Source organism: Mya arenaria, chromosome 5 (assembly GCF_026914265.1).
Source record: "Mya arenaria isolate MELC-2E11 chromosome 5, ASM2691426v1".
NCBI classification, from domain to species: domain Eukaryota; kingdom Metazoa; phylum Mollusca; class Bivalvia; order Myida; family Myidae; genus Mya; species Mya arenaria.
In genome coordinates, this window is record NC_069126.1 from 80,717,628 (window position 1) to 80,728,407 (window position 10,780).

The 10,780-nt window shown below is 33.5% G+C and overlaps 1 protein-coding gene across 1 annotated transcript; it reads left to right on the forward strand.

The window, feature by feature from the left end:
• The first annotated feature begins 2,232 nt into the window (after positions 1 to 2,232).
• On the forward strand, positions 2,233 to 10,774 carry LOC128234749 (peroxisomal biogenesis factor 19-like). Its single transcript, XM_052949218.1, has 7 exons — positions 2,233 to 2,346; positions 3,037 to 3,122; positions 3,417 to 3,582; positions 4,983 to 5,068; positions 5,612 to 5,782; positions 7,188 to 7,364; positions 7,808 to 10,774. The coding sequence occupies exons 1-7, from the start codon at positions 2,259 to 2,261 to the stop codon at positions 7,925 to 7,927; spliced, it is 894 nt and encodes a 297-aa protein (XP_052805178.1). The 5' UTR covers positions 2,233 to 2,258; the 3' UTR covers positions 7,928 to 10,774.
• Positions 10,775 to 10,780: the final 6 nt, after the last annotated feature.

The following is a 10,780-nucleotide window of genomic DNA, read 5'->3' on the forward strand; positions in this document are numbered from 1 at the left end:
CTATAAATGAAAAAGTTGTCAATCAGTCAGTCTGTGAGGGTGCAGCTTTTAAGTGTAAGACCCTGTTGTAGTGGCGAGCAAACTCAAGTCGGTATAGTCAAGAAATAAATAGACAACTTTTACCATATCTGCTCGCCAACAAGGACTAGTATGCAAGATGACTAACATTTTAACATTTAATAAATACATTTGTAGCATCACGTGATAATATCAATCACTGACAAATCACGTTGCAGTATTTTGCTGAATCGCGTTCCTAACGCTTTTCAAAATCGTGAACTTCAAAGACAATAAATATTTGAACATATATCAACATTTTTTAAAAGAAAAAAATAGACATTTTCACTGTCTTGAACAAAACAAACAAAAAGGAATCTATTTTGAAAATATTTTTTAACTTTTTAACTTACGTTTTTAAAGCTGCACTCTCACAGATTGAACGTGGTGACAACTTTATTATGTTTTGTCTTGGAACGAGCCAAATTTTGCGAAAATCCATGAAAACCAGTTATATTAGACTCCTGACAAAAATTTAGATCGCAGATGTTTATATTCAAGTTCAAAAATTGATGTTTTATGCATTTTTCTTAAACCGTTAGTAACGGTTTAAGCAATAAAACATTATTTTTCTGAACGGAAATATGAAAATCGGCGACCTGATCTTTTGTCAACAATCTTATATCAATGGTTTGCAGATACATTATTTACGCAAAGATTTGCTCTTTCCAAGACAAAAAATAAAAAGTTGTAAAAATGGTAAATCTGTGAGAATGCAGCTTTAAGTAAATTTTATTGAAAACTGGTTGAGCGTTTGTTGTGATTCGAACTCACGATCCTCCCACGACAGTATTACGTAGCATTTCCAACTCCAATTTTTTATCAACACATTGCATGAGAGAATGATTTTGAAAAGTGTAAAAACATACATATTTAAAAAAAAAGTTATTATATGGTAAAATAAGTTGAGATTGAGATTTGAGCTAAGTATTTTCGTGATATTTGGGGCAGGTCGACAACGGCGTCCTGAACACCTGCTTGTAGAACTTTCTGCATGTGAAAATCGACATACCAGCTCAGTAATGGTGTTTAATTACAGAGTTCTATGATGACTCTTTAGACATACTAGTATACGAAGGATTCACTCTTAGCGACATAGATAAGGTCATAGTTGTAGCCATGAACTAATCGTCTCGGACAACTTGGATTTTTCAGCATACACGACCAGAATGCTCCTAGACACTATGGTTGTGGGGTATGTTGCCTTACAGTGGGCCAGAGATAATTCCCATAGCTTTTAAAGTGATTAAGATTATATAACCATCTTCGGCAGCTTTTCTGGTGTTACCAGCTTTGTTTAAAAATCTCTTTAGAGCACCTGCCGTAAGCTGCAGCTGACCATACCAACATGACCATCCTACAAAAACGTTCATGATAGACCTCTGTACAATCAGAATGTGTATGCCCCGTCCCTACACACAGCAAGCATAGACGAGCTGGAAACCCCAAACACATTCTTATACATGCGTTAAGTCTATCCGCCAATGAGCTTCATGTAGCTTCTCCGAGTCTACTAGGAGAGCTGGGATTTATGTTAGGTTTTCCGGGTATTAAACACTCTTTTCTCGTTTCAACTACGCGATTAATGACTTGCACTGAAAATGCTTAAATGACCGAAGGTCATGATGAGGGTGTGGAAAGTTTATCGCCCAGTTTGGATGGATGCTTTCTTTCCGAACGCTGACATAAGAATTAATTAAGGGTGGGGGGGGGGGGCTTAAAGAGAATCTTCAACTGGTTGAATAAGGTTTAGAACCGAAAGCTTGGATGTCATCCTTTATGGTAAATGTATCAATTAAACTACTGCTCAGGCAAAAATAAGGCTATAAATCAATGAGTGTTCTAGATTGTCTCCAAAATCAACGAAATAAGACTCAAAAACCTCTTTCAAACGTAAATGTGACATCGCCTGGTTCCTTGTGTACTGATATCACATACCGATAATGATAATGTAAGGGAAGGTACTCCACACTAGTTCTTCTTAGTAATGGTGTAATTTGACCTACAGATAATATCCCCGTGGGAACCTCAACGGGAAATATCGCTTACCTAACAAATCCGTTTTACAGTGTATATTGGCCAGACGTAATAATTTATTCGAATATTTTTTAATAATTATGTTTGAATAAAGGAATCAATGCACCATTTTTTCTTAAAATTTGCTTAAAGAATCCACTTTGAGTTGATGTAAGCGACACAACATGGCGGAATCCGGAGATAAAAGTCAAGAGAAGTCGAAATCTCAGGTTGAGACTGAAATCGATGAAGAACTGAATGAATTATTAGACAGTAAATATCAAACATATATTGTATTAATGTTTTTTATTTCTTTTTCTATAAATGAACTAAGGCTATCATTAAAATGTTATGATGTCATGTAATTTCGCGACATGCGTCGTCCTAATTTTTATCCGCAAATATTATTTTTTATGAATACTTAACGGATGTGCATCACCGTTAATAATGTACAAGGTTAATACAGATAAACCTTTTAAGGAATTATCATGCATTGTTGAAGAAACCTCAGAATATAACATTTTTTAAGTTATTTCAGCAGTCACTTGCTGTATCTACACGAACGTATTTATTGAGACATCATGTTTAAGCAGTAAGGGGGCAATTGACTGCCTTCTAAAGGCTGTTTCCTTGAGCGAAAAAACGTCCATTTTCCCAAATAAATCATAATTTTTTCCCCAATTTGATCAGTGCAGATTATGTTGGTGAATAAAAAAGAAATGAATTTCTTGAAAAATAAACAAAATCTTGACACAACTAACTCTTACACAGCATTATGTATAAATTTAAAAGTGAAAACAGGTATATTCGCCATTATGTTTGCTATTTGGATCAGATTTTGTATTTCTCCTAATCTCAATTTTTTTTACCCAATTTGCCATTAGAAAAAAATCACTCATTAGGGGGATGAAATTTGCAAAACTGATGGTGATGAAGTAAAATACAACCTGCCTTTCATTTCAGGTGCATTGGAGGATTTTGATGCAAATGCAAAGCCTGGGCAAAAAAAGGACCAGAAAACTGCAACACCAAAAACAGATGGAGCAAAGGTAGTAATCAGATATTGGATAGGCATCCTTGTGGACGTATCTATGGAATATATACATTGATGTTTATGAGGTGTCTATCTGTCTAAGTCCAGATGAGGTAAAGTGAAAATCTTGTTCTTTAATTTAAAGAACAAAATATAATGCAAAAATCTTGGTATAAGATGTCAAACAAAGCATATTTTGATTAGGCTTCTTGCCTTATGCTGGCCAAAAGATTTGTTCCAGCTTTATACCATCCACATGGGAAATTCCTATAACAGGCTTTTTCTATTCTTTTTTTCCTTCCTATCTCAGGGAGCAGCTGCAGGCGGAGGTGATGATCCCATCTCGGACATGTTTGCAGAACAGTTTTCTGATGAAATGGCGCGAGAGTTTGAAGATGCAATGAAGGGTCTACTCTCAGATGACCCAAACATGATGCAGCAGATAGAGAAACTGGCTGAGGCTGCAGGCAACACAGGTCTCTTTCAGTCCACTTTTGTATATTTTATGCTGCTGAATAGGCTCATTATTGTTAGGCGATTTCTTTTGTTTATTATTATGCGTTCTGATGATTTATAGAGATTTATCAGTGAAATGAAAAGTACCGGTATATATGAAGAGGTGAAAATATCAGTTTGGTGTTTTTCACTTTGAAATTTAAAACTGCTTCACTTTCATCAAACGTCAGCACGCACAGGGCCGATACATAAACTCTCTGACCTCATCTCGGAAAAGACTTTAATTGCGCTTACAGATTGGCAAGTTTTTCTAATAAAATGCAATAAAAAAGGTCTTAAGTACCACATTTAAGCATATAAAGGAAAAAAAAATGTTTGTTTTGGTTTAAAATCTCACTTTTATTCACCCAATGAATACCTAAAGTGAATATTTCACTCTTGACTACACCGGAAAATCAAGAGAAAATTCACTTGTCCAGCTTGGTGAACAATAACCAACTCACATGAGCCCACGCATTATTGAACCCGTGTCACGATGGTGAGAATTGAGTGTGATAACCACTTTAGTAACCAAATATCCAAATATGGCATATGATATCGCTCTGTGAAATATGGGATGATCATAGCAGTTCATTGTGAATAAACACTAAGTGTGACCTTGACCTTAGAGATAGGGACATGGGTCTTGCACGCAACACGTCATCTTGGTATGGAGAACACATATGGCAAGTAATTTTAAAATCTGTCCATACAAGGGAAAGTTACAGCCCGGACACAACAACCTATACTTTATGTCCTTATATGCAGCATTCCATTGTGAATAAACACTTAGTGTGACCTTGTCCTTAGAGGTAGGAACACGGGTCTTGCACGCGACACGTTGTCTTGGTATGTGGAACACATGTGGCAAGTTGTTTTAAAATCTGTCCATACAAGGGAAAGTTACAGCTTGGACACGACAACCTATACTCTATGTCCTTATATGCAGCACTCAGTTGTGTGACATAGAGTATAGGTTGTTGTGTCTGGGCTGTAATTTTCCCTTGTATGGACAGATTTAAAAATAACTTGCCACATGTGTTCCATATACCAAGACGACGTGTCGCGTGCAAGACCCGTGTCCCTAGCTCTAAGGTGAAAGATACACCAAGTGTTTATTCACAATGGAATGCTGAATATGAAGTCATAAGATTGTAGGTTGTTAAATATGGGTGGTATTTTTTATGTTCAGAGGCAATTTAAAATAACTTGCCATATGTATTTGATATGTAAAGGCAAGATCAACTTTTCATGTACTGACCTTGTTCATAGGTCAATGTCACATTCGGGGGCATTCGTCACATACTGTGACAGCTCATGTTTTTAATAAACTCAAATTTCACTTGAAAAAGGAAGACATTGACTTGTGTCTTTTTTTCAGATGATAACCCTGAAGGCCAGAAAGAGTTTGGAGAAACATTAAAACAGACTCTAGCAAGCTTAGCTCAAAATACAGAAGGATTACAGGTGACGATTGTGTTAATTTGTTGATCACTGATACTTACAGTCAGTTGCAGTGCCCAGATAGGCCTAATAGCAAGGTGGGGCACCCCGCTGCCCTTTTCCAGCACACAACTGCCTTTTGACTTCACCCTGCTGTGCCCTTTTGTCTGATAGAGTCATTTTTCAGAAAGAAGTATACAAATAATAAACAAACATAATTTTAACACTAAAGTAAAGATAACAGCTATTAGAGATATTCATAACAAACTATTATTATTAAGAGTAGTTGCAACACATACACAATAATAATTGTACATTGTTCCTTGCTGGACTATGCTCTATTAAGGCTCATTCAAAGCAGACCAAAAGCGCCCTTTCTGACCTAGCACCCTGCCCTTTTAAAATCCTTGCTGGAGCACTGGAGAAAAAGTAAAAAATTACCTCTGCTTTAGGGAATACATGTTCATACAAAAATGTTTTCGGCTTTCCATTTTTGTTGTAAAGATCTTTGATATCTTGCTTTTTATATATTTATGCCTAAAATTATGTGCTTTTTATCTTCTTCAGGATGCTGCCTCAGGCACAGGAGTGGAGGATGATATGATGAAGATGTTTTCTGGTCTGGGCCTCGACCCAAATGCCCAGGAGGACAACTTTATGCCAATGATGCAAAACATGATGAAAACATTGCTTTCAAAAGACGTGCTATACCCATCATTAAAAGAAATTTCAGAAAAGGTGATAAATGATAACAGTTTTAGCTCTCTTTTTTTTTTTTTAAAGAAAAACAACTTCAGAGATTGCATAACCAAAGAGCTGCACTGATTTACAGTTTTGACTGTTTTATTTGTTTGGACTAAGAATATGTTTTTTTGGGCATCAGTTTTGTCATAAAAGATAACTTGCAAAAGAACAGATTGAATTTGTTAGAAAAACTGCCAAAAATTACATTTATCTTTTAGTATTTGTAACACTTTTACCAATGGAACATAAATATGAACAACTGTGAGGTACAAATGTAGTATTTTGCCTTCTTATATCAGTGGATTCCAGATATTGATACAAACACTGGCTCATTCAAAGACAAAAATAAAAAGTTGTCAAAGCGGTCAATTTGTGAGAGTGCAGCCTTAAAACCGTCGTTAGCATCATTCCTTTACTTTAGCTGGCCATGACTAAAAATGACCATTGTACAAAAACGTTAACTTACTTGTTACAAAGTTCAAAGCATTGTCTTTAAGGTATGTTATAGCTAAATGCCAAGTGCCTGGATTGAGTATGCAGCATTGCTACTTTAGGTTAAAAAAAGTAAGTCTGAGTAATGCTCATTATGAATAGGTAGTTGTTATACTTTGAATTCAGTCTAATACCTGCAATCAGAAAGAAAGATAAACAAACTAATAATTCCAAGATTAATATATTTTCTGCTTGATTAGGCTTTTGCTAACTTCCGTCCTAATGCAAATGGATAACATGAAAAATTAACATTGCTTAAATCAACTGGATTTGAACTGAATTTTAAGCAAATGTATGATTGTCAAATATGCAAAACCCCAAAAGGGGCAATTTTAACAGGTTAAAGTTTGTAAATATACATTTAAATGTAAAAGGAAATTAATTTGTAGTCTGTAACGTTAACTGCACCTCTGGACTGAATGAAAAAAAAGTTTCAGCTTAAACATCATTAATAAACTTTATTTTATGCCTGCAGTATTTTTTATAGAGTTTAAGCAGTGAAATATAGTTGATATTTTACTGTTTTGAAACAGTGAAATAACTTTTTGAAACCTCAATAACACTGATATTTCACCGTTTTTTTGTAAGGTTTTCCAGATTTGTCTCCCTTGTTCCTTAATCAAACTACAATTGGAGTTACTCCCCTTGTGGTAGCCATAGCAAATATAAAAAAATGTTAACCATGATTTTACTCTGATTGTGTGCAACACGTTTTTATTTATTTTTCCTTTTTAGTTTGTTTGTTTGGAAGAAAATATGTTTATGTATTACCAGAGCTTTTGGGGTGTCAGCTTAAAATTCTCAAATGATAAAAAAGTCAAACAATTTACAGCCTGGCACAATGTGCCATCCCCTCCCTAAGCACCCTGCCCTTTCTAAAATCCTAATTTCTGTGTATATTTTTCAGTATCCCCCATGGCTGGAGAAAAATAAATCCAAAATTACAGAAGCAGAGTTCAGCAACTACTCTAAACAAAATGTCATGATATCACAGATTTTAGTAGAATTCGATAAAGAAAAGTCTACTGACACAGATGATATGAAGAAACAGAGATTCGAACAGATAATGGAAATGATGCAAAAGGTATTCTCATTAGTGATAATGTATGACATTTAACTGTATATAGGTTGGTTGGGAAGTTAGTACATTCGTGATTGAAAATATTTGTAAACTGGTTGAAACTAATTTCACTGCAGTCTATATTAAATGGGCACAATCTAGGTTGATGCCATATTTTTTTATATTTTTTTTAATGCATTATTATGTGTAAACCACATTTGATTTTAATGATAAAAACAAAACAAAAGCATATGGTTAATGAACAGATATAAAAAGTTAAACAGAATAATTCGTTGAACAATAAATACATATTCAAAGTGCCCATGACATCACACACATATGATATGTAACTTACAGTTCCTACATATGTATAATAAATTGGATATAGAGTCAGTAAATTAAATATGACACATACTAGATGATTGTATTAAGCAAGGTTTAACCAATGAAGAACCTTCATATTTCAGATGCAGGATCTGGGTCAACCACCGAAGGAAATAGTTGGTGACATGGCTCCAGGACTTGATTTTGATGCCAATGGTGTTCCAAAGTTTCCCGGGACTTCAGATGCCTGCTCAATCATGTGATAATTTGTAGACATTTGATTAGTTCTTACCTGTATCATGTGACACTCAATCAGCATTTTCATTGGTTGTTTCTAAAATCATGTGACAGCAGTCAGCCTTTTCATTGGTTGATTGTTAAAGTCATGTGATTCTCAACTAGCTTTTGATTGGGTTGCATACATGTACAACTATTATGTGATATACACAGCTGATTTTCTTCGCTGTTATTGTTTAAATATGCCTTTAGATATTCTATGTTGTTTTTTTGATCAAGCTTGAAGTTTAAAAAATTGTTCCAACGTAGAAAAGAATGAATTATTTGATAATATATTAATAATAATAATGACTTAAAAACTGACTGTAATAAATTAGTTTTATTGTAGATATTTTTGCATATTTGTTGCTGGTGAAATGATTGTTGTAATTATATTGTTTCAGATTTTTATATTTTTTTGTAGTACATGTAAACGTCAATATTTGTATTACTCGTACATCCCTTGTTTTGAAGAGATGCTCTTTATGATTATATAAATGAATAATATTAAGAATTGACATTATAGAAGTGGATGTCTAGTGTTTTCATTGAAATTATTCATCTGAAGGTACATATTTGTTTAATTTTCACTAGTCTCAAGATTCCATCCTGGGCTTTTTTACTGTATGATGACTACCAGGGCCGCAACCCATATATACTAATACTCTTGGTGAAGATATGAAACGGCAGTCTGATTTTATCTTCATGGTATATCGTAATAATGCTTTTTAAACAGACTTTTTCCTGCGCAAAAGGATTTTTTAAAAGTCATCAAAAGCTGATAGATTTTTCCTTATTCTATTTGAATTGCGGCTATAGAGTCTTTTGGCGATTTTTTGTTTGGGCGACTCTACACTTCCATAGTACACTGTATCATTCGTATGCCAAATGCAAGCGCTAAGAATATCTTGCGGAAAACACACCTGCTAATAATCATTAAGAAAAAGTCACTATTGGTAAACCAAGATGACGATGAAAAGTTGACACTAACAAGTCATTAGTAAATGGTATTGGCTACTAAATCTACGATTCAGTGTTATAGTGGAGTTATAGTGGTAGAGTATATTTTACTTTGGTATGAATCGGTTGACTTTTGTTGTTAAGTAGAACATAATGAATTTACAAATGTTTAAAAAGTAGCCCTTACACACATTATTGTAACTAGACGAACCTTGCGACTTACCAAAATTTAATTAAATGTTATAATAAATTGTCCTAGTCCAACAGCTCAATATTTGTTGATTTTATGGATCTTTTTTCTTTTAAATTTCCATTATGTGATGATAAGGCTTGAAAGATTTGTCTTTAGTTTTACAATTTTAACGATATTGCGATATATTGCAAGAAGGGCGCTGTATATTTCCAAATAATTATTAATATTGAAAAAAAAGTGTTTGGTTTATTGTTACAATGCTAACGTATACAAACCAAATTGGAAACTTAAAATTCAAAGATTTCGACATCATGAATCCGTGTCACAAGATATAAACATTAAATTTTTCTATGAGTGTCTTGTACTTTGAATGGTGTTTGCCATTGTTCAGTGGACTGTCCTCGTTGCTTTAGAATGCAAATCTGGATGCATTAGCAGTGTAATCGGGGAAAAAAATAATGGCGGGTGGGGTAAATGGGGTAAATTGGAATTTTATGGTTAAAGACACACTTTTAATGATAATACATAATGAAATCTAAAACTTAATGTCACACGTTTTTTATTCAATTTGGTGACTTTTTGTTTTTTTTATATGTATTTATATAACATTCCTGATAGATTTTACCCTTTGAATGTATGTGAAAGTAAGCATAATTCTTATTACGTTATGTTATTATTTTGCCTATTATTGTTTGAATGTAGCCACCGTTTTTGTATAAATATTGTACTTTGCAGACTGTATTTGATATTAATACATCAATTGTTAAAAATCAAAAATGGAAAAAATATATGTTTTAAGAAAATTTCATTACAAATGCTTACCAGGTAATGTCTTCCTATCTGTTCTTCAAAATATATATTCTGATAATGTTCATAGTATAGTTTGAGTTGGGAAACTACAAATTAATTGCTAGAATTTCATCCCCGCAAGCCCCTTAAAGTTTATTGACCGAATAAAAATGTTGAATTAGGGTCTGTATTTGTGTATCGCTCCGGTACTGTCCGGGAACGCAACGGTATTTGTGGTTTATCTAGAAACACATGTTTATGGTCCCTTATCAGCATGAACACATATTCAACCATGAAACAGTGATCGAAGAAAAAAGAAATATGAAATGTCACCCAACGCTTCCATTTAAAAAAAAATTGGTTGAAAATCTAGCAATTATTTTATATTCACCTTAAATGGGAAATTAAAAAAAAATCACCAAACATAAACTAAATACATTCTATAGATACTATACTATAGATACTCTGCTTTTAAAAATACTCTGAACGGTGGTTTTTCGATCTCCCTCGATACATAATACATCATATTAATTTTGCATTTTTTTTTTAAATATGTCTTCAGATCATTTATCTTCCTAGATATTATACAATGTATGTCAAAGAACATGAAAAGGATCATAAGAGCTTATTAATTTTGTAACAGAGAATATTTCGATTTGTTTTGTAATGAAAACTGCATTGTAACAATTGCATTGTAACATTTATGCATTATATTTTATAAATGTAGTTATTATCAAAGAAGATGATAATGTCCGTGTAAAAAAAATCACCGAGATTTTACTACATGTTTTTGTTTAAAATTGTCAAACTGAAAGTGATTCCTTTTCAGTACTGTTTCAACTTTTACTGATGGGCGTTCAAGCAATAAAAAGATTAATCATGTTTCTATCTATTTGTC